The sequence below is a fragment of the Dendroctonus ponderosae genome, unplaced genomic scaffold, assembly GCF_020466585.1.
Source record: "Dendroctonus ponderosae isolate FM_Combo_2020 unplaced genomic scaffold, Dpon_F_20191213v2 Dpon_F_20191213_6, whole genome shotgun sequence".
NCBI lineage: Eukaryota > Metazoa > Arthropoda > Insecta > Coleoptera > Curculionidae > Dendroctonus > Dendroctonus ponderosae.
The window spans coordinates 10424435-10447565 of NW_026018814.1; the positions used below are offsets into that span (position 1 = coordinate 10424435).

The 23131-nt window shown below is 33.2% G+C and overlaps 7 protein-coding genes and 1 long non-coding RNA gene across 12 annotated transcripts in view; 3 read left to right on the forward strand and 5 right to left on the reverse strand.

The window, feature by feature from the left end:
* Positions 1–435, forward strand: part of LOC109536857 — a 37039-nt gene extending 36604 nt beyond the window's left edge. Inside the window, exon 3 of the mRNA XM_019903265.2 lies at positions 328–435. The gene's annotated coding sequence lies outside the window, so the exon portion shown is untranslated. The remainder of the gene's footprint in view (positions 1–327) is intronic.
* Positions 1–7623, reverse strand: part of LOC109536872 (tudor domain-containing protein 1) — a 64686-nt gene extending 57063 nt beyond the window's left edge. For both annotated transcript variants that reach the window (XM_048667566.1, XM_048667567.1), the window contains exon 1: positions 6467–7623. The gene's annotated coding sequence lies outside the window, so the exon portion shown is untranslated. The remainder of the gene's footprint in view (positions 1–6466) is intronic.
* On the forward strand, positions 9–7787 carry LOC109536835 (ras-related protein Rab-23). The gene is made up of 6 exons (XM_048667275.1): positions 9–17; positions 328–449; positions 3757–3919; positions 5095–5174; positions 7266–7474; positions 7675–7787. Exons 1-6 carry the CDS (start codon positions 9–11, stop codon positions 7785–7787), a joined length of 696 nt encoding a protein of 231 aa, XP_048523232.1.
* Positions 7788–8420: 633 nt separating this feature from the next.
* On the reverse strand, positions 8421–22730 carry LOC109536856 (N-acylneuraminate-9-phosphatase). Of its 4 annotated transcripts, none has more exons than XM_019903270.2 (5): positions 22607–22730; positions 22055–22397; positions 16857–17031; positions 11019–11255; positions 8421–10745 (listed from the first exon to the last, which is right to left on the reverse strand). In XM_019903270.2, the coding sequence occupies exons 2-5, from the start codon at positions 22148–22150 to the stop codon at positions 10321–10323; spliced, it is 933 nt and encodes a 310-aa protein (XP_019758829.2). In that variant the 5' UTR covers positions 22151–22397; positions 22607–22730; the 3' UTR covers positions 8421–10320. The 4 variants fall into 4 exon arrangements, with proteins under 4 accessions (XP_019758829.2, XP_019758830.2, XP_048523528.1 ...); XM_019903271.2 differs by lacking the exon at positions 22607–22730 and adding an exon at positions 22452–22527; XM_048667571.1 differs by lacking the exon at positions 22607–22730 and having other exon boundaries at positions 22055–22517.
* On the reverse strand, positions 11770–12553 carry LOC125504897. Its single transcript, XR_007281784.1, has 2 exons — positions 12273–12553; positions 11770–12211 (listed from the first exon to the last, which is right to left on the reverse strand). It is a non-coding gene; the product is annotated as an uncharacterized LOC125504897 (long non-coding RNA).
* On the forward strand, positions 12670–13192 carry LOC109536858 (NEDD8). Its single transcript, XM_019903274.2, has 2 exons — positions 12670–12848; positions 12952–13192. Exons 1-2 carry the CDS (start codon positions 12776–12778, stop codon positions 13140–13142), a joined length of 264 nt encoding a protein of 87 aa, XP_019758833.1. The 5' UTR covers positions 12670–12775; the 3' UTR covers positions 13143–13192.
* Positions 13177–16848, reverse strand: LOC109536855 (putative tRNA (cytidine(32)/guanosine(34)-2'-O)-methyltransferase). The gene is made up of 5 exons (XM_019903269.2): positions 15334–16848; positions 15095–15275; positions 14773–15036; positions 13866–14165; positions 13177–13802 (listed from the first exon to the last, which is right to left on the reverse strand). Exons 1-5 carry the CDS (start codon positions 15685–15687, stop codon positions 13516–13518), a joined length of 1386 nt encoding a protein of 461 aa, XP_019758828.1. The 5' UTR covers positions 15688–16848; the 3' UTR covers positions 13177–13515.
* On the reverse strand, positions 17547–20268 carry LOC109536853 (neurochondrin homolog). The gene has a single exon (XM_019903266.2). It carries the CDS (start codon positions 19939–19941, stop codon positions 17743–17745), a length of 2199 nt encoding a protein of 732 aa, XP_019758825.1. The 5' UTR covers positions 19942–20268; the 3' UTR covers positions 17547–17742.
* Positions 22731–23131: the final 401 nt, after the last annotated feature.

Genomic DNA, 23131 nt, shown 5'->3' on the forward strand with positions numbered 1-23131 from the left:
ATCTGAAGATGTTAGCGGTTTGTGCGAGCAAAACGTTAGGGCCAAATTCCTACAGTTGACAACTTGATAACTCGAAAACGAGCATAAATACTCAATTATTTCATAACTAGTAAACATAATGTATAACATTTATATTTCTGCATATTTTCCCCTCACACTTTTGCTCATCTTTCTCCTCTTATGTACTTGCTTAATTTTGCTTTCCCCTTTATTTGCGTTGAGTACATAATCGTCATTTCACGAGAAGTAATTCAAGCTATTAATTTTCTTACCGATTTATTACTATTAATTGAATTAGAATATTTTCAAATTTCTTCCTAATTGCAGGTGGTAATCGTGGGCAATGGCGGAGTAGGAAAGTCCAGCATGATTCAACGATACTGTAAGGGTACTTTCACCAAAGACTACAAAAAGACTATAGGAGTCGATTTTTTAGAACGGCAAATCGAGTAAGTAAATTTGGAGCTTTTTCTTTGTTATTCATTTTGTTATTACCATAAAAACAAAGCAGCTTACACATTTGCCGGATTTCGAAAGATTATTACACAAATACTTCAACAGCAATTGGCCTCTTCTCATTAATTCTTTGTAATTACAAAAAAAATTGAATACAGGCTTATTTTAGTCACAATGTCTGAAGACAGCTAAATTTAACCGACGCCATGTCTCTTTTGAGTAACGTAAGAACGCATTCAGAGAGAAAAATGAGCAAATGAATATCTATGTATTTCTTGGCTAAGTGCCTGTTCTTTCATTATTCATTTTGATTTAACTTCCTTGACTGCCGCCGAGAAGTGATCCACTTTATTGTTCTTTAAATAGTAATCAGTTTATATGTATCCATGTAGGTTGAACTCCTTTTCTAAGTTCTTTACATAAAATTGCTTTTCATTTTAGGATGCTTTTATAAAAGCTAAAAAAATAGGACTTCAAAAGTAGACTTACTCTGGGTTAAAACCTATTTATGAAAAGCAGATAGACCGATTGGGTTGCTAAGATTTTCCGTTAAAAATAAGGATTTTTATCTATTTCAATCTGTTTTTATGCGTGTTTAAAGGTAATGAGTAGTTCTAAAAAAACTATATGTTTTTTAAGCTAATTAATCACAAGTTTTCTTTATGACGGCGGCATGTAAGCAGACAACCTCGACAATATTTTCGTAAATATCTGAATTTTTACGCCACTCCAAATAATTGAAATGTCGTTGAAAAATATTACTTACAAATGCTAGTTTTAGAAAATAACTAACTCAATTTATATTTAGAATATCATACGCATAAATGTGTGTAACGACACAACAGAATATTTTTCAATTAAAATTTAATTAAATGTACATAAATAGATACATATACCTATTTCCTGAGTTGGGGTGAACACGAAATCTACTATTGAAAAATCAATTAAAGATAACATATTTTGTCCCTATTAAATTCTTTGTGTGGAAATCGTGAGTTCGTGATCTGACTTTCAATGAATGACGAAATAACTAGAGCATAAAGTGCAAATTCAAAGCTTTATCGTTTCATACATCCAAACTTCCTGCCCTCTGTTCAATTCCTTATTTATATATGCCTTAAAACTGGTGAGTTTTTTGGGCTTATAGGCCGCTGTTAAAGATGACTCTTTTGTTAAAACGTTGATAAATTCCAAAAACATTTGGAACACCGGATTTCCACATTTTCCTAGCATTTGCATTTTAACTTCAATGGATTTGAGTTGGTGAATTCACCCAGACAACTTTTGCGTTATTTTAAATGTATTTCACAGGGAATAAAATACATAACAAAATAAATAAATATACATTAATGATTACAATGCGGAATCGTAATCCTAAAACAATTCTTAGAGAATGCTTATGCAAAAATACTAAAGTAGGTGCTCTCTCAAAATAAAGATGATAAAAGAGAAAAAAATAATTTTTAATTTCAACTGTAACAGACCATTTAAAAAAAAACACCTATAATTATTTATTAATATAAAAAAGCGCATGTTTTTTCCTTTTTCAACACGATTTAATGGTGGTATAATATCGACAAACCACGATTCGATTAGGCTGCGGCTAGAATTGTTAAGTTCGTGATGGTATGAAAGTTATAAAACATTGAATGTATTTGGCGTTTAAATTAATTTACAACCAGGAAACATTAACATAAGAAAAAAAAAGATAACTTGGAAAGTAATTCGAAAAAAACTGTTCATGAAGTCTAGTAGAAAAACGTTTAAAAAAATGTTAAACTAAACTTCTTCGTTTGTGCAAGTTTAAATTAGTCTTAATTAGTCACAGTTTGTTGGAATTCGAAACGTACGACTGACAAAAACACTAAACGAAAAAATTAAAGAATTAGAAATAACATTTTTTGGTTTGTGGAAAGTTAGGTTGTTCATTCGTCTGAGTTTCATTGAGCGAATAAGCTTCAATTCGTAAACATGTTTTTGATTAAGTTTAAAATACATAAATACAAAATACACATTTTCCAGCAAATACGTAAATTTGGCAACTTTTATTGTCATAAGGAAACTAGTGAACTTAAAGAAGTGATGTTATATGAAACTATTCGAAAAGTTGGATGTTTTATGATGCTCGTAGTGAGAAAATCTCACAAGATTATTCTTTACTTTTCAATACAGGGTGGTTTATCGGAAAAGAAAACACGCCATTTTGAAATACCTAGAAATGCATGTTCGAAAAATGCTCAGATATGTAAACTGTATATTCAAGGGATGACTAACTAGGTTCGGCAGTTTTAGAATTATTTGAGAAAAAAATACTGCAACAAATGTGATTAAATTGCCAACAAATGGAATCGTTGGGTAATGCATGTGCATCTCGAGTTAGAAATGAGGCTGGCGATACTGAAATCTTAGGGCATATAGCTGCAGACCCAACTTGAAGCACGAGCAAATTTTTGAAATCGCCAGAAAAACTAATCAACGGACATTCGAACATGGCAAATTTCATCCGTACACGATTGGTCTATATGCATGCAACAATTAAATGAACATGAGTTTGATCAGCAGGAGAAAGTTTGCCATGTTAAGTCTTCGCAGGTGGCTGCTAACTGATATTTTTTTGGCCTTTTTTTTTAATTCGCCTCAATCGTCATAATTATCGCTATTGGGCTGATAACAATCACGGAATTGTTTTCGCTGTCCACGCTCAAACCCTTCGAAAATTAAACTGGAAATAATATTTCTACTCTACTGTAGATTATCCCTTACTTATTTACATTATTGAAAATTAGGGATAATAATGGACAGAGCAGCGCGCCAATAAGCTGGAGCTCCTCAACCTCATACAAGACGCGTTAAGGAGTTATTGAACAGAAAGTATTCAAAATAATCGATTGGGTAGAGAAATAGAGAGACGTAGACCAAGTTTTCCTTTCGATCCTCAAAAATGTTAGAACTCTTTTAAAACAACACTTGCATTTCTGGTGGGGAATAACTTGCGCATCTTTTCAATTAATGCAACTTCTGTTATTATTTTACTATTAATTTTCTCAATTTGCAAATTTGACAAAACATTCCACTTACAATTGGCAATTTAGTAACATTTTAAAGAATATTTTTTCTCAACTGCTGAAACAAGATTCAAAAGATCTTTCAAACGAGACTCTGTACGACCCCAGTTTTTCGCACCCTCTGCTTCCTTTCCGGTGGGTCCGAATTGGATGAAAATTTGTAAAAAGTAATCTCTACCGACTCAAAATTGCACAAAAGTGTACATTCTTCTGTAACTGTTATTCGATATTTTAGAGTTGATGGTGAAGATGTTCGACTTATGTTGTGGGACACAGCAGGACAGGAGGAATTCGATGCCATTACTAAGGCTTACTATCGAGGTGCACAAGCTTGCGTGCTTGCATTTTCCACAACGGATAGAGATTCATTTGAAGCAGCACATTCCTGGAAACTTAAGGTATTTCAATAAAAAATATTCTGAATGTGTAATCACGAATAATGTAMYCWGGCTTGAACTGGGTTTTTAGAAGTTCAATTATATCATTAAAACTGAATKTTTGTTCGCATTGTTCGCACATTTAGCATCAAACGATAATGGGGACATTTCGAGATTCAATGTTGAACTCCACTATAATTTGTCTTTATGAATTTTGCCATATAAGGCTTGCCTTCTAACGTACAGGCAACTTTTTAAAAYCCATCCAACACTAGGTTGWTCGTTGGGTATGAAAAAAATTTATAAACCCATTGCGGGCAATCTGTATTATGCGCTAGGAGGTCATAACTTTTGGTGCTAACTCAGCTCTTTCTAATCAGCCAACTTATGATAATTTTCCTTTGTTATCCCACAATTAGCTACTTCATTCTGAGAGCATTGCGCGTTGTAAGCAATGTTCCGGAACGTGGTCGCATGTGTAGCGTAGCCATCCAAGAAAATTTATGTATAGGCTAGTTCAAATATCTCGTATTTGAGAATAATTGTATTATACATGTTCGCTTTTTTGCTCGAGAATCGTTTTATAATTAATTAATTTATTAATGCCTACTTGGTGTTTTTTAGTTTCACGCCTTTAGAGCGCAACTATTCAAGAGGACAAGAAAAACCTCAAGTTTATAACATTTACAAATCCACTAATTGGAGTCTAAAAACTCTTGATCAATTACCATCGCCAACTAACAATAAACATTAATTTAATGATAAATAATCGTCTAAACAGTATAGTTTTTAAATCTTACTGTGTTGTTGAATTATATTATTTAAGAAAATAACTTAACAACAAATGGAAACAGGAACACCAAAGCACTGGAACTTACTGATATATTAATGAAAATAACCATTTCCAGAATGAATAAATACAATTATCTTATTAAATGTTTTGGCACCACTAAATAGTAGGCAGTCAACCACACTATTGTCGAGGTGAAAAAACTCATATATTGTTTCAATGAATTAATCAAAAATTAAACAAGGTGATTTGGGTAACTAATAAACCTTAATTAGCTGTTCAAAACATATCCCAGCTGCTTAAATGCTTTTTGCAGTAGATTTATTAATGTATGACACCAAACAAACTATCGCTGAATAATATTTTAGCACAAAATCTTGTTAGGTACAATATTTGGATTTTTCAGGTGGAAAATGAATGCGGAGAAATTCCCACAGTGATTGTCCAGAACAAAATTGACCTTTTGGAACAAAGTGTAGTCAATCCGTAAGTACTTGAAATAATTTTGAAATTATGACTAAATATTACATAGGTATCAATAAATTTCAATAAAAATCAGTTAATGTAGAATAACTTTTTTTGAAATTTTATGAAACCGTTTCAACATTTATGCTAAAAAACGGATTCATTAATAGTGAATAATAAGTTATTAACCCAGATAAAATCTAAAATGTGGCTGGCTGAAACCAATGGTTTTATTTTTATTAAATACCTATTAATAATTAATTATACAAAATTATGTCAAATCACCAATGATATGCTCATCTCATTCGAAATATTCATTCTAAAATCCGATTTTCAAACTTATAAATTAACATATTTTTGGAAAGCTGTTCACCGCCTGCTATAATAGTATCTTAAGTATGCTTAAATTACACATTTGTTGGATGAAAACGTATTGATTCGACTAACGCTTGCAATTTATGACCGAACAATTGCTACCTACCAGACGAAATAAGGTTTGATAAAAAATAAATTTTACCTTACTGAATTGATTGATTTTGCGGTTTTTTTTCAGCAGAAAAACAATTAATTACTTTGCGATAAGGCTATTTGATTTATGCATATCGTAGAAAGTTTTTAGCAAATAAATTTTGCAATGTAAGCAAAATATTTTTCTAAACATAACGGAAGAAAAATGTTTAGGTACCTACACCACTAACCTAACCACTAGTCTAGATAGATTTTTTTAAACTCTAATTTAGAAATATTTTTGATGCAAATGTTTGAAAAACTCATTGGTTAATTAATTTCAAAATTCATTAGACCTGTTGTTGTTCGGTTTAGGTGATTTTTAGACTATAAGCTCTTGAGTTAAGTTTCGAGCTCTCGCAGAGAGTTTGTTTTCGTCTTTAGGGATAAAATATAGGATGAAAACTTGTCAAACCAATCAAGTTAATCGCGAACATAAGAACGGAAAACACGAATTAAAATGTGATAATCTAGTGTTGTTAGAGAAAGAAATAAAATAGTTTTTAATATATGGCATGAAGAGAAAATAAAATATATTCAAGTCTGTCCTAAAATAGTTAGTTCATTCCTATCGTCACAAAGTTCTTAAAAACTCGAAAATGCGATACACAAGAAGTCCACACAATTCACAAACTGATAAAAACCGTCAAGTGTTTATTTTCTCAAACGTCCGAATTTTTTAAACTAGGGTTTTTCTAACATTTTGTATTGCTTGAACTAATTGAAGGTTTTTAAAGATTTAATATATAAAAGAACGCTCCTTGCTATTGAAAAAGCTCGAGATGTAAGCGTTGGTATTTACTCACTTTGATAAAGCCTTTGTTTAACTTTTTCTTTATTTTTAGTTTGCGCACCTCTCTACGTTCAATTGAGATTCCATCCATTTCCAGTTCTAAATCACTGCAACTTTAAGATTCACTAATTTTTTGCTTTTACCAGAAGTTTTTCATAGAACTTTTATCTGTTTTTTGGAGACCGATAAATTATATTGCGGCAAATTGACAACTGGACGTCAGACTATCAAATATTGCGAGACTTCAGAAAATTAATGGAAAATTCAGAAGAACATATTTCTAACAACTTGTTACAAAATGGGCTTAAAACATTATTTACTAACAAATTAAAAAGAACTCTCATTAATTTAGCATTATCTGAGATTAGCGCAGCTTTCTGTACTTGTATATTTATTTTTCTAAATGTTGAACTTACATTATCATTTAAATTCTGCAAAAAAATGACACGGTTTGAAAAAATAACAATTTAGTATAAACGAATAACAGCTTTAAATTGGAGCGCGTTTCTACCTTTAACAAGAGGCCAAAAGTCAAATATTTAAATAATTTACATTAAAAAAAACAGAACAATTAAGTAAAAATAAAATTCCGGGCGCATTACCAAAACGACTAAATAATCCGCAAAGTTTGGATTGCTTTTTAGTCATCATATTTTTCAATTATCTTTGGCCTTTTCTTGGGCAATCACCAGAGTCTCTCATCATGTCAATAATAGTAACGTATACAAACGTATACAAACTCTCTCCGTGTGTATAATCGACTGCCAAATACCTTGTAAGCTAAACTAAAGCATTTTCTTCCATCTTGATAGAGAGGAAGCTGAACTTCTGGCTCGAGCTCTGGGTTGCAGACTTGTTCGAACTTCAGTTAAGGAAGATGTAAACGTGTCTGCTGTGTTCCGGCATCTTGCTCAACGTTGTCTTGCTGAACTTCGCGACCCTCGGGAAGACGACTGCGCCATTCCTGGAGACTACTTTTCTATACGCCAGCCCGCGATGCACCACAACGCCCTCAGTATAAGTAAGTTCAGATTCTTCACTTAAAACACTATTTTTTACTCTGCTTGGTCTATCAACATTTGAGCTTGAAACGTTTCCCAACTTGAGCATATTATTGAGCGGTACCAACACGCAAGGAAACATTATCACTTTTCTTCAACATACAATACACATTGTGGAACAACAAAAAACTATTTAAAAAATGAATGTATTTATTTTCAGGTGCTTTTAGCCCTAGTCATTCATCCAAAAACCACAATGGGACGATAGTTTTGAAACCCCACAAGCATAAAAAGAAGAAAAACGTCTTAAAAAATGCATGTAGAATACTCTAGCAAAGCTCGTTTTTTGTTCATTTACACATTGTGTGAACACTCCCTCTAGCTCAGTTTATTAGTAGTCAGTTTATATGCTGTTTGATTTTTTTATATGAATAAACATGTAGTTGAAAAGACATATTTGAGAATACGAGTTATTTTATTATAAAAATGGCTGTATCAATTAGAAGAAATGTTATAAAACATACTAGAACTTTAATATTGTATATGTTGTAAAGATTTGCCATACTTAGGCCAAATGGTGAGTGCTAATATTTGTAGTACGTAACGGTTTTAGTCTAGCTATGTATAGGTTTTACATAGTACTTACTAATAAATTCGCCCCTATGACTTAAATACTTTGTAATATACTCATAAGACAATACAAGTTAATTGCTCAAATGATGTAGTTATTATTTATTCTTTCGCATCCAGATCAGACCTGGAAAGAACGCAGTGTTTTGAGTGAGTTTAGGCCATTCGATGAGCATATTTATTTTTCTGTAGTGTTTTAAACGGTTTTTCTAGAGAACCTATTAACTCATTCTTCCCTATAATTGATTGAGCATTATTTTAAAGTTACAGTTAATTGAAAACGGAAAACGGTACCTATATAAGGAAGTATGAGGAAATTAACTGAAGCCACATATATTACCTAAAATATATTTATTCATATATAATTTGAGTAACGCTAATATAACAGTACTTTCTAACAAAACACATTCTTTTTTTTTTTCGATTTAGCTTATTTAGCAGCGATAAGTAAATCAGATCGGTGCAAAGATTGGAATAACAACTAAAAGATTCAAAATCAGATGCATTTAAATTATTGTACTTTGAATGTATTATTGAAAAATTGTTTCTAAACTAAATGCCCTAAAGTATCAACGTAACCAAATTTCTTCTAATGCGAATAGAAATATTAATTATTTTTTTACTCCAATTTAAAATATTTAAGCACTTGTATTAACCAGCAAATAGAGCAATTACTTAGAGGGGAAATCGGAAAATTGCACAAAACAACTAAAATACTGCGTTAATTTGTGGAAATGGAATCCTAAGTATTCGAGGATTATCGAAGACTGCACAATGAGATTGAAGCCATCGAAGCGATTGAAAGTTTGTATTGTACTAACCCAAACAGCAGATTTATGATGCTTGTTATTTATATGATGAAGTAGATTGATTTTTTGTGTTTCTGTTGTATTCAAATATGCGCGATCCTTATGATAAATAATAATATAGATTTCTTACTAAAAAATCCAGAACCGAAGATAGTTTAATTTTCTGGATGGCATACTGTATTTAACTGCTTTTTGCTCTACATTAAATGTTTATGTAACACATTTCAAATATGTCTTATCGCAAAGAAAAGTAGTAGTTTTTCAATTTAAACACAATTAGATAATAAATAAATCAGCCATTACTTTTTAGCTTATAATTGAATTGCAGATAAATTTTAAACTGTTGAAGAACACTAGATAAAATATGTTTACAGTTTATAGTAGAGAAACAAAATACAGAGCAAATAACACCAAAATAATTGTAACACAATTTTATAGAGACCCAGAATTAATCATACTCGATTTATCATTCAAAAATGCACAAATTCACAAAGACATAACCGAGATAATTTTTTTAATATGGCTTTTAATCGAGAAAACTGACGTTGAGTCATACTTATACTTACTGTATAAATCAAATAAATACAACTACAGGACGGGTTCTGAAATATTCAGTACTTAATATTATCAGTAGTAAAAATATATAAAATTCTGAATTATTTAAACAATAAGTAGGGTTGTTCTTAGTATTAAACCCTTTGCTTGCTCCGGCTTCCGGAATTTCAACACAATTATTTCGGGCGTGTTATTGGAATATTTACATTTTCTTGAGAAACCTTTCAGCTCCCTTGCGAAAAGTACAAATTAAGAGACATATACCGGTAGTAACATTTCTTGTTGTTTAACATTGCTTTTTTATCCATAACAGTATTATGTACATTCAGAAAATTTATCAAACAACTAACAATATATTATTAATCAGTTGCCTTAATACTATACAGCTAGGAACATATTGATTTCCGCATTGTTTTTTATTAACAGTTCATAAATGATCTAAATAAGGCAACTGTATACTTTGCATAAAAGGTCCAGTAACCTTGGAAAACATTATTGCAACTGCCATTTCCACCAAAATATGGGGTCCAGAAAGTCTTAGGGACCACTTTTTAGTTAACAGAAGATGACCTTCGAGATTCACACTAACTGAACGTTTAAAAAAGAAAGACTCTAATGATGCACAATAGTTACAATTATTTTTTGGGCTAAATATCTGAACCAGTGCGATTTGACTTATTCGAAATTAAATTCATCGCGTCCAAATTATAAAGTACTTATACTAACGTTTGTACTTAGTAACATTGTACTTCGGTATAATATAAATAGGAAAAGTATTTGAGCATGCACACCACAACCCGCAACTGTTATCAGCTAGAAGCCCTGAAAAATCGGAAACTTCCGCTGGCATTGACTATCACCATTACCAGCCATCAGCTGCCATCACTCGCATTAGAATTGGAATCTTCATCTAGAGTAAACACGTTAGAGAACATCCGCTTATGATGATCGGAAAATGATGGACCAGCACAGGCAGAATCATCATCACAATAAAGTGAACAATCTTGCAACTTTTTTGCCGCATCCCTCATATTCTCCATGTCCAAAAGATTCGCGATTAAATACTTGAATTCCATGATATTGCTCAATATATAATCTGGTTTGGGATCAGTTTCCGTTAAATAATAATGCGTGTTTCTTGAAATCCATACAGTCGCAGAGAGACCTGCATCAAAACCACCCTGTATATCAGTTTCTAGTTTGTCACCCACCATTAAACAGTTCTTCGGTTTGACGTTCAACAACTCACAAGCTTGAAAGAAGATATGCTTATCTGGCTTCTCATAAGACAGATCACCTAAAAATAATAAAACTACAATAAACAACCCGAGTTTACAGAAACCAGCAAGCGTTTAGAATAGAATAGTACCTGATTCGTGCGAAAAATGGCTTTTTGAAACGCTAAAATGGAAAACTTGATATCATGTTCATGTTTGAAAGGTTCTTGACTCGCCTCCTTTTCGGAATGTTCCTGTATTGAATTTTAGTATATACAGAATTTATCAGAAATTATTATTGAAACATGATATCTACAGACTACTCAGAAACAAAATATATATTTACAACTCACCTGAGACTAAAATGAGATCAAAGCAGTCTTTTAAATGCAATTTTTCGATTTTCTCCCATTGACAAGCAGATGTACCGTTTGTGATAAGGGCTATACGGAATTTCATACGTAGAGTTTCCAGTAACGACTTCAATTCATCTGGCATCGCCAGATTCTGGTAACGTTGATACAGCCAATTCTGGTACAACGATTCTGAGACAAAGAACCATGGGAAATTATATATGGGACTGAATGTTTCTATAATAGGAAACATTTCTCAAAGTTTTATATGAGCATTTCCGAGCAATCTGGGGAATGACTAAGAACTTTTTGATTTTAATAATTAATGACCATTATTGATTACCCTTAGGCCTTTCGTACGTTAAGAAGATAACATAATATTAATATGCAATATCGAAGCATGCTGTTTTAATGTAAAACTAATGGTAGTTTGCTTAATAAAATACTTGCCAAAAATGTTCTGCTTTTTATAATAGGTATTAACAAAATTTTCGAAACTGCATGCGCCGTTTAAGAGGTACTTTTATATAATTATCAGCTTAAACAGCGGCGGTCAAAATGGAGTGCTAATGTTTTTTTTATCAAAAAAACAGCCTTCCTTCCAATTGCTTGAATTGTGAATGAAAAGTAACTCTGCAAATTGAGTGCCTTAATGGGAACTATTCCCCTATCCATACACATTGGACAGGTTGGTGAATGCGCAACATTAAAAAATATTTGAATAATACACTATTCCTTAAATAAAACATTATTTGTTTTTATTAGACAATTTGTCATTTATTCAATGCCCTTATTTTTTATTTCTTGTCATTGTTCTTTGTCCTGAGCGAACCAAAAATAGTAGCAATAGATAATCATCAAAATGACCCAGAACATGAGCGATAGGCAAATATGCTAAACAAGTGTAGCTGATTTGTACCGAACTTTAGAATTGGGTTTCTTGAGATTCCTTCCGCGTGAAATTCCGTTCATTTTAAATACTTAAAAAAACTATTTGCTTCGCAAAGCCTTCACCATTTGAAGCATAGCCCCATTTTTTAAATGATAACTTTCTACTGTTTTTTCGTTTTTTAGAAATTTTCCTTGATAGATCAACCTCTGCTGGTCGACAGACGTGCCTTCTGCTTCTTGTAACTTTTCTTTTACGGTTCCAATTTGATCTGTGGGTTCTATTTCGATTATTTTTTCTTCGCCTGCCGAAAATCTCGGTTGAAACGTACAACATCAAGCATTACTTACTGTTAGCCAACTTACCCACGAGTGGTCTAATTCTTAGAATCATTTAAATAGATTTTAAGTATTAGAAAGCTATAAATTAAATTATTTTGGGATTGTCTTGGATAGTTATATTCACGAAAATTTTGCAAAACGGGTCCATAAATTTGGATGAATGAAAAATGCGTCAAAATCTGAAGGATTATTTTACTTACTACCTGATTTCATCGCATGCAGGTCAGGTTTTATTTTAACTACATAAGCAGAACAAAGAACTTAACTTAAAATGTTAAAAGTTTAAAACGGCATGTAATTTAATAATTTTCTGATGAAAATAAAATAAATTAAAACTATCCCGCTTTATACAAAAATAGATATTTCTAAAGCATTTTGCATCTTAGAGACAAACACCTGCTTATTCATGCAATGTCAAACAGATAATGACAACTTTAAATACCTGAACAAGAGAATTCTCATGTTCCAAATCACTAGTGAAGCGATACCAATGAATAACTCCGACGTTAGTTATATTCCATAACTCAATGATAATAAAAGTCGTCACCTTAACTGGAGATGAACGAATGATCGATGTAGAACCGTCCGACAAAATATTAGGCATGTATTCATTAAAGTCATTAAATTACATGCTCAGCAAGCAGCAAGCAAAGGAGTAAGCTCCCGGATATTGATAAACGTTTAAAACGTATTTTTATTGCAGTTCTAAAAGAAAAGTTAGAGGAAAAAGAGGGTATACCACCCCAGCAGCAGAGACTGGTGTTTCAGGGGAAGCAATTGAAAGACGATAAAACCGTAAACAGCTATAAACTGAAAGCGGGAACAGTATTGCATTTAGTAGTGGCACTTAGAGGTGGAGAAGATAACAATATAATCTTCTTCGAAACTCCATAGCCTGAGCACAAAAATGCAAAAATAAAAAACCAAATAAACTAAAAACAGAATATTTATTTTCATTTCCATATTAGATAATTAAGCGTCATTTCAGAAGTCGGAGTCGGATAATAAAAGTAAGGATACCGATAGATAGTATCAACGGTCAATGCCGTATAAAGACTATGTAATCTAACTATGGAGGTAAATAATTCCATCAACAAGAGGGAAAGTCCACGTAAACACTGGATAAAAATTCAGTGGAATAAACTTTTGTAAACGAGGTGTGATTCAAGAGCAAAGCATTGAACCCTATACACACTCAATGCGTGTTTTACTGAATAATATCCAGCAACGTGTAAAGTTCTGAAAATGGAAAATCGCGAACACTATTCTATTCAGAACAGTAGCATGTTGGTGCAGTTCTGAGCTTTCCTCCTTCCTGGATGTGATTCAAAATAGCGTGAACAGTCCCAACATCGGGAGGTTCCTCCTCGCACAAGATTTTTATCACTGGCAAACGTTTACGTTCATCATCATTAGATTCATCAAAATCTTCGTCTGAGTCCGCGTTTCGTATTTTGTCAACTTTCTTAATAATATCGTAATAAGGACCGTGGGCAAACGCCGCCCTTGCTTCCTCGTCATCTTTGCAAAAATCGTCCGGCAAGTCGTCCTCATCTAGAAATAAAGCACTAAGGTACCTAAGATTGCCCTTCAGACTATCGACTAATTAAAACATACCACTCATAATAGTATCAGTAAAAATTAATTTATCGATACTATCATTTAAATATTCCAAATCTGGTAGTAATTCCGATTCAAATGGCTTTGAAAGATCAGTTGCATATTTGAATAAAGTATTCATATCAGTTTTGTTGGGCTGCTCTGATTTGAAACTATACGGAGGAGCTATCGGAGGTTGTACAGGTGGTGTATACTTATATGGAGCCTCACCTTCCAGTTGCAAAGGGTAAGTAGTATCTGAGTCATAAGCACTAACATCTCCGCAGACAATAAATGGAATAATTACTCGATTTATACCTAGAAACACCATATTTTGAACGACAATTAGAATTTCTATCTCAAAATGTTTATATCTACAGGGTGATTCAAAACTGGCGTCATTTTTTATAATTTCTAGTAGATATTAACAGTTGAAATTCGAATTTGTATATCAAACCGTTAATATGCGCAAAGCTTGGTAAGTCGACGCGTTCTCTCCTCGAGATAGGACATGCAATTTTTAATAAACAGAGTGTTCTAGAAATATATCAAAAAACGTTTAGGGGTGATAATGAACATCAAGACATCAGTTTATGAGTGTTGAAAAACGAATCGTTATTGCTATACACGATAATCATAAATTTCTACTGACTAAAAGTTATTCAAATATGCCAAAGGTTTTCCGCAATATTAATAAACATTGTTTTATTTTAATTATAATTTGTAGATAGAAAACTATACCAAAAATGCATCGCCTTAACAAACACCCTGAATAACTAAAGCTTCTTAAAAAAATGGACTGAAAGGCTAAACTTTTTGGAAACTTTCCATTTAAATGATTAAAATTCAGATGTAACACCTACACTTTAAAAATAGTTTGCACTTATATGCTTTGAAAAATGAACAACTAGGTAATATTAAGTACCTTCCAAGGAATCGAAATTTTTATTAGAAACATCCAGGTACGGGGTAATCTTTGTGGGATCGAATCCATTGGGTGGATTATACTGCCGACAAACGACAAATGCTTCGATACTAGAGTTTCGAGAACTTCTCGGCTTGGCAACATCCACCTCTTGGAATAATGTTAAAAGCTGATTGGTTAATAAATCGTTGTCCTTTCCCCGAAATATTTTAGCCACAAAAGTACCACCGTTCTTCAATACATTACAGGAAATATGTAGTGCGCCTAAGTGAAAAAAAAATTCCATCATTCGTCTCCTGTTTGCAAGGAATTTCGATCATACCTAAAAGTAACTGAGCCTGAATGTAAATGTCCATGCAATGAAGGCCAGTTACATCCGGAGCACCATCACAAATTACCAGATCGGCCTTTTCACCTTCAAAATGAGAAATTATTTCCTCTGCGGTTGAATATTTTGTTATATCGCCCTGAATCTGGATAACCCCCGGGAGAGGAGACATGGGCTGTCCATATTAATAAGTTTTAAATATACGTATGCTAGACAGTTAAACATCTACTTACCTGTAAATCAACTGCAACTATTTTAACATTTTCATTGGGTTTTTTGGAATCATCCAAACTTTTATCAGATTTCGCATCGTCTTCATCGCTTGTAAGGTCCTCACTAACACTCTGAGTGTAGAACAAATGAGTGGGCTCCTTAATATTGATATCCTCGTTCAAATAAAGCTTTCGCGAAAGAACTTGCGACCAACTACCCGGCGCAGCACATAAATCAACTGCTTTCGTTACGCCACTTAAAATGTGAAATTTTTCATCGATTTGAAGCAGTTTGAAGGCGCTTCGAGCTCTCCACCCTTGTTCTTTAGCTTTACGATAGTAAATATCGCGTTTGTCTCGAGAAGTTTTTCCCATTTTTTGTGAGCTTATTGGTTTTAAGTAACTGGAAAACGGTTCCAAGCGTGATATTATTTCAGAATACTAATAGAAGCTTAAATTGGGTTCTTTGTCAAGATGATAAAACTTCGATTACGACCCCAATGCCGACCTGTTCAATAGGAAACAATCACAATAAGTTTAAGAAAACTTCGATTTTACAACACAAGATGACAAATCTCATGGATAGTAAGGTTAAGAATTGCTCAGCTGAGAATTCTTCTTTCTCTCTTCTTCTTTGGATATGTATGTATATAAGTAATAAGAGGTGGAAGTCAGCCAAGACGAACATAATAAGACAAAGATGAGCGAAGCACCTATTTAAATATTTGAATAGAAAACGAAGCTTTTGCTGTTTCATATTCAATAATGTAACGAGCCGTCGCCGGAATACGCAACAAAACACATGTAATTCTAAATCATATCAAAAGGAGAAATATGCTATTCATTTGGTGCAGATTAATAATTCTACATTTTCGTAATGAAACAATTATTCGTTTCCTATTTCAATTCTCAATAACTTTCCACTAATTGAAATTCACTACCTTTACAAAAGATAACTAACACCTCTAGAGCTGTTAAATTGAAATTTACCCGGCCAGCAAAAGCTTTTAAGAAAATCTGGACGTGTATATTTTTTCATTAACATTTAGGATCATCCTTTTAAAACAGTGGGATTCTTCAAATGGTTTGAGCCAGTTTTTTAATTTTACATTGAATTATTATTGAAATAAAAAAAATGTTTTAGCTGGTAACCTTCGCAATCTAAACCATTTTCAATGCATCTATTTAAAATTTCACGCACTTTTAGAGGTATAAATTTGAAAGCTTCTTTTTCTCCTAAAGCAGAAAGAACATTTCCTAAAAATTATTAATTGTTTCGACTACAAAATTATTTCGACATTCTATTCTTCCCATATTTGTGTGAAAAACAGACATTGAAGAATAAAAAAGGAAAATATATAAGTGATTTTTCTAACTCTCACGTACTCTTTCCGGTCCCGCTTATGCCAGTTTGGGTCGCGCCATAAATAGGCTAAAGTTGAATTTCAGGACAATTAATTGGCACTGTTCAATCTATACGAGCATACTGATCGCCAATAATGAGCATTATTTTGCTCAACAAATTTTTTTTTAATCTTACTCACTTGCATACTGTTGATATTTGTCTCCCAAAGCTTGGGACCAAAGGTACGTCCTCCACTTATCCAGGCTCATAAGAGTGTTCTCAGGGCATTTCCGAAAATTACTCAAGAAACTGGACGATATCGAGTTTGCTTCATCATGAGTAACATTGAATTTTACTCGCAGCTCATTTGCAATCTGAAATAGGTGATATTTTGGAGTCTATGTTGAAAATAAATAATTACACAATTCGTTTTAAATAAAATAATCTAAAAGAAAGCTAAATATATTATAAATAAAAGAATATTGAACCTCATCAAATAAAATAAGTTAAATTCTTAATTAAAGTTAAAGATAATTCCCTAAATCACACAATAATTTAGAGCATTAACTGCATTTCAGGGATCCACTTAAATTAAACGCCAGCTATTTCTTTCACAGCTCTAATATTAGTGTTGATCCCCTTCATTACCGATCAATTCTAAATTTATCTTCTTACAAATAGCTTACAGATTTTTGGAAACATCTCAATGCGACAGAGTATGTCGCGATACATTAAGTCATATAAATAGAAAACCAACAGCAAGCCAAAATGAAACTCGCTCGAATTTTAACAAATTACATTTATTAAATAAAATAAGTACAATCTTACTATCAAACAAGTTTATTAAAAAAAGGTTCATGTGGTGGGTACAAAAAATATTTGACTTACGTAAAATACAACAAAAGATGTTATTGCTCTTTTTATGATAAAACAACATATTAACTACAGCAAGTTTGATACAGCAGGCGCATCAACATATAAGCCCGATCAATTAGTAAACAATAAAATTAAAGTTCAAATATATGTACAACCATAGAAAATGACCAATAATTAGAAAAATGTTATACAAAATACATAAAGCTGCTTTAATCACCAAACAATTTTTTTCCCAACTCCATAAGCCGATGATTGCGACAAACACGCAGAGCTTCCGCTTTTTTCAAAACTTCCACTACACTCTCATTTGCGTCAACTAGATGGCAAAGAAAGTCCTCAAAGGCGGATTTTACGTTGGTTGGAAGAGTGCCGATCTTGACTTTTTTCAACAACTGCACAATCCCTTCTGCCCATCCAGATTCTATGATAAAATCGCTTATCCACGGAATTTGAGCAATGATTCCAGCCAAAGTCTGCATGCCCAAAAACCACAGTTCCATCATTTCGATCCAGTGTTCTTTGTATGACATCGCTACAACTAGAGCGGTTGGGTCATTAGACTCGTCTATTATGTAGGCATCCCATAAAAAGCGAATTGTTGCCTGCACAAAACGAGTTATCGAAAAATCGTTCTTCTTTACTTTAGAAGACAGCTGTTTAAGTAGAAGCAAACCTAGAACAGCAAGATTTCCATGCAAGACCAGATTTTCTGGAATATCTTTCAGTTCTGGCAGGTTTTCAAAAATGAACTTAAGCAGGTTATTAAAAATTGGGCTGTTTTCAACATATTTCGCTTCTAAGACCGTTAAGTTCATCAAAACGTTGCAGGCACTGATCATTGCCAGCCTTGCATCTTTCATATCTTCAAGAACCTCTGGGGTCAATTCAGGCTTTGGCTGACTGAGGGCTTTGAGCCTTTCTGCTCTTGGAATTGGAGGTCTTTTATAATTCACTATGGTCCAATGAAACTCCAAAGACTCCACTAAAATTGCATCACCGCCTGCCTTCAAAATGATTGCTCTGGATTCGTCTTCTACAGCCAAATGGCAAAGAGCCGGCAATAACACTCTGAGAAGATCCACCTGGCCTAGTGGATTGATATCAGTAAGTTGTCCAGATTTTTCGGCAATTCTGCGAGCTTTATAGGCATGGAAACTATCAAATGCATTATCCAGCATAAAGGGTAACAATTTATAGATTTGGTCCCTCATCGATGTAGTTTCTTGGGCTAACCAGGCAGCTAACACTCTGATGGTAGCACACACAAAAAGTTTGTCTTCGCCTTGAGGCTTGTTTTTCTCTTGAGTTACTTTGAGTAAAAGATTTATCACAGCGGTGAAAGCACCCTTGAGAGCAGTATACATACTTTGTCGTTCCTTTTGGTCTATGTCTATTGTGTCTTGAGCAATGAAATTTAAGGACAATTCCAAAATTATATAGCAAGCAGTTATAAGGTTTTGATTATTTTGAGTGCCTTTTAGTGTCTTCCCATCTAACTGCATTCTTACTTCGATAGCAGCTAGCTGTATCATTAATAGAAATATTTGTTTACCTTTTTCTTCATCGGTAAAAATCCATTCAACCCCTAGTAAATCCAACATGCTTGAAGTTAAAATTAGCGCAGGATTCCTTTGAGCAGCACCGACTTTGCTCTGTAATATGTCAGTCAGACCTTTGTAGATACTTTGCGGCCAGGTCTCAATAGCGGCACTCTCGGAGACCACTTTCCTAGGGCAGTTGAATATGATGGCATTGAGACACTCAGCTAGCTCGAACTTTCTTTTATCTTGATCAGTCTCAAAATCTAAGGCAATTTTGTTGACAATGGCATGGAAAGCTTTAGGATCTTTGGGGTCCCACGATAAAGCCCCTTTCTTTGCTACAAGCAGGCCCATAATATTCAGCGCTTCATCAGACTGAAAGCTGGCACTGGCATAAATTTCACTGAGAATATCAATAGCACCTGCATCGATCAGAGCCTTTTGTCCTGGGGCATAAAGAGCCAGCCCTTTTAGACAGTTGTAGGCCTCCCCAATGGCCATCAGGTTATCGTCGTTTTCACTGTCATCCGCTGATTTTACTATGTCGAGGAAAACAGGGATTAAATCCAGCATTTCCTTTTTGGTGGCAAGTTGTTCTTCGGAGCAAAAGACAGTGAGAATACTCAAAGCCACGGACTTGTAGATGGACGGAGGGCAGTCCACAGGAACATCCTCAGTCAGCAACAGTCGCCGAAGAAAGTCGAATCCTATAGCTTCGAAGATAGCAATTCTAGCTGCCGGTGTGGCGTGTTTTCCTTTCACCAATTTGGTAACCATGAATAGTGCGGCAAATTTTTCATTATCACCAGGCGAATTTTTCAAAAGGTTACAACACTTCTTTACCGCTTCAGACACCTCCCCCGCCATGGTAGTTGAACACTGTTTAGATTCCAAAATAACTTTCCTGTACTATTTACCGACGTTCTTCACTTGGGGAACATTTAAAAGACACTGAAATGCGCTCCACGAAAATGTTAAAGTTATATTTAGAAGGGATTCGCTGTAGAGTTTCTAAATTGGGCAATTTTTCTGTGGCATATCGCCTTACGTATTTTTAGACTTCAGTCGTTGACTTCACTGCGTGGATGTTAGAGAAAACCGGGCTTTCTCGTCATTTTCCAAAGGCTCACAAGAAAAACGACGGTGTCGTTTATTTTGAGGTTAGCTTTATTTATATCGGGCTAGACATGTGGCGGTGAGAACGATATCGATAGAAAGTATCTACATTTCTGTGAGGCCTCGATTTCTGTTTGAATTGTAAACAAGTTCAATATACACGTTTTTTTTTCGTTTTTTTGATATGGGAGTTTGACAGTTTCTTGGAGAATTTACGGTAATAATCCAGTTGGCGGCCTTCGCGGTTTCAATTATAAAAAGATACATCCACTGAAGATTATCCTTTTACTTTAACACTTTTTCTTAGTGTCGTTTATTCCGGAAAATTCACAAATTTACATTAGTTATACAGGGAGTCTCAGAATTAAGTACCATAAAGTCACGGATAAATAGACCTTGTCCAAATATGGAAAAAATTCAAATATATGTATATACATTGCCCCCGAAAGCTTCGTTTTCGAAAAACAAGGTGTCAAACTTTACTTTGAAAAATACAAATTATAATTTTCTTCAAAACGGATTTATAAATTTTTGTGAAAGCTGTAACAGGTGCTTATTAACAATTATTTTATTTTCTGGATTTTTACCAGTGGCGTGCATTCCGCTAAGTTATTGGATCCTTTTGAAAAAAAAAATTGTACACCACTGATTTATTGAACAATTAAAAATACATCTTATGTGGTCTATCTATAACAATAAAATATTTTTTAAAATATATATCTTATTTGTTTCCGTCGAACGAACATGCGGACCCATGTATAATTGGATTTTTTCATATTTCGTCTAGGTCTATTTACCCCTGAATTTACGGTACTTATTTATGAGATATCTTGTTCAATCCGCAGTCGACTGCGCAATCAACAAGACATCAGAATTTCAATAAATGTTTGAGAGTTTTTGTTTGGTTTGGCTTATTTTTTATTCGTTTGGGTTATCCGTTAATACATTTTCAATAATTAAAATTAAAAAACAAGAGAGAAATTGAAATTTTGAGCCTCTAAAAGTGGTTGTAAAAACATTTATGAAGCAATATAAATAAGAAAAATTGTTACTACGTCAATAACTTTTCAATATCGAGATCCAGAAGAACTAGAACTAGCTAATTACCGACTGTAAACTTTGAAAATATTTAAATATTTTAAATACTAAAGTTGTCCACAAACGGGAAACGTTTTATTTTTTTTTTATTCACTGAAAAACAATTATCAGATATTAAGTTTTTTCAGTTGTACACGCGTTAAAAATATCAATTTTGCTGAAGAACAGTACCTTTATTGCTGAAACTAACGGAAATTGTTCCTTCTTTTGTACTCAACTAAGAAAATTTTATAAAGTGCGTAGGATTGTTTTAGTTATAAATTTTACCAAAACAAGTTATATTTTATAGAAAGTTCAACGTGTTCTGAAATCTAAAATACCATCAACAGATATACATTTTCTCCAGTCGTGTACAGAAAAATTTCTATGTTGAGCCGTTTTGGAAATTTGTTTAAACTGAATTATTCGCCTAAGGAAATCCTAAGCCAAAAAATTCGATTGTGAACACTCCCTTTAAAATGAGATTCTAAACAAAATCTTAATTAAACTATTTCCCTATTATTATAATAGGCAGTTAAGGCACAAATGAGAAATGTTTGGAAGTGATAGTATCGATAGGCAATACTCTGCAGAATCGCCCATCACTACAAAATGACCTCATAAATAATATCAAAAGATTCCACTGCAATGATGCTTTGGAACAGCTGAGCAGGCAGGGACGTATCATCCCCACTTTCAGTGGAGAACCATAAATATTATAAATATCACTTACTAAAATCGATTTCAAAAGGTCATAAATAAAATGAAATAAAAACATTTAGGTTACCTTTTCGCAAACCCTCGTGTCTGCTTTTCGTGTCTCGATCAACGTGTTGTCCAAGTCAAACAGTATACACTTAATTTCGGCTTGATTTTGATTCATTTTCCGGGTTTTTGTTTCGAGAACTTTATAAATATTCTTTGTTTAAAAAATTGCAATTATTTAAATGGAACTTTTGAAGGATAAATTTCTAAAATTGTGCAGAAATGCCCCTGTATGAAAGCTCACAGATGATCGGTAAAAACTGCTGTTCGAAGGATGTTGCGTGTGCTCAATGCTGTGTCCTGAAAATCCCTTCACTTTCCACTCTGGTGACGTAAAACGCGCCAACTGCTGGTATTATGCGCAACTAAAACAATTCAAAGTTATAAAAGTTTCATTTACTACGTAAAACTGCACGGACAATTAGTGAATGAGAAACTCAAAATTCACACAGGATTGACGCACATAAACGTATTTGTTTATCTTACTTATACAGTGTGACACGAAAAGTCGCCCGCGAGTGAATTAATTAATACGAATCTCATTTTTAAGCGCAATTGCTTGGGCTAAAATTACCTTAAGTTTGCAACACTTTCGATCAACTGAATGATTTCTATTCTGAACCGAACAAAATGTACCGTAGGAGTAGATTATTTACTTAAATATCAAATCTTTGTGTATAAAACCCATCGTAATTCACAAAACGTTTGAAAATTTACTTATTTAAATGTGTGGACACATTAATCAGCGTATTCTCATGTGTCAACAAAAATTAATTTAATTGATTGATAATTTAAATAATGAAGAATAGATCACTTGGTCAACAAGTCTATCTATATTTGAAATTGATTTCAACTGCGTTGATTATCGTCCGAAAACGAACAACAGCCTTTGTTCCTTGATGCAGTTGAAAAATATACGAAGTTGTTGGTAAAATGTTTTAAAAATTAACTGCCTATACAAAATATATAAAAATATATAAAATATCGCCTCCAAATACATATATGAAACGATTTAAATAAATAATTCGGAATTTGACCAAAAAATTGCTCAAAATGGATATTTAAAAATGTTTGATTTGTTTAAATCATATCGTTTACG

What these genes read in the sequence shown, in the direction of transcription:
- LOC109536853 (XM_019903266.2), bottom strand. Translation starts at nt 19,941, where the DNA reads ATGGCGGGGGAGGTGTCTGAAGCGGTAAAGAAGTGTTGTAACCTTTTG.
- LOC109536835 (XM_048667275.1), top strand. An exon ending in CACATTCCTGGAAACTTAAG is followed by an intron (nt 3,920 to 5,094) that starts GTATTTCAATAA and finishes TGGATTTTTCAG; the next exon opens with GTGGAAAATGAATGCGGAGA. An exon ending in GAACAAAGTGTAGTCAATCC is followed by an intron (nt 5,175 to 7,265) that starts GTAAGTACTTGA and finishes CCATCTTGATAG; the next exon opens with AGAGGAAGCTGAACTTCTGG.
- LOC109536858 (XM_019903274.2), top strand. Translation starts at nt 12,776, where the DNA reads ATGATAATAAAAGTCGTCACCTTAACTGGAGATGAACGAATGATCGAT. An exon ending in ACCGTCCGACAAAATATTAG is followed by an intron (nt 12,849 to 12,951) that starts GCATGTATTCAT and finishes TTTTTATTGCAG; the next exon opens with TTCTAAAAGAAAAGTTAGAG.
- LOC109536856 (XM_019903270.2), bottom strand. Translation starts at nt 22,150, where the DNA reads ATGAATCAAAATCAAGCCGAAATTAAGTGTATACTGTTTGACTTGGAC. An exon ending in ACACGAGGGTTTGCGAAAAG is followed by an intron (nt 17,032 to 22,054) that starts GTAACCTAAATG and finishes CACCTATTTCAG; the next exon opens with ATTGCAAATGAGCTGCGAGT. An exon ending in TGATCTCATTTTAGTCTCAG is followed by an intron (nt 10,746 to 11,018) that starts GTGAGTTGTAAA and finishes TATTATTTTTAG; the next exon opens with GTGATCTGTCTTATGAGAAG.
- LOC109536855 (XM_019903269.2), bottom strand. Translation starts at nt 15,687, where the DNA reads ATGGGAAAAACTTCTCGAGACAAACGCGATATTTACTATCGTAAAGCT. An exon ending in TAGTTGCAGTTGATTTACAG is followed by an intron (nt 15,276 to 15,333) that starts GTAAGTAGATGT and finishes TAATATGGACAG; the next exon opens with CCCATGTCTCCTCTCCCGGG. An exon ending in TACTGATACTATTATGAGTG is followed by an intron (nt 13,803 to 13,865) that starts GTATGTTTTAAT and finishes CTTTATTTCTAG; the next exon opens with ATGAGGACGACTTGCCGGAC.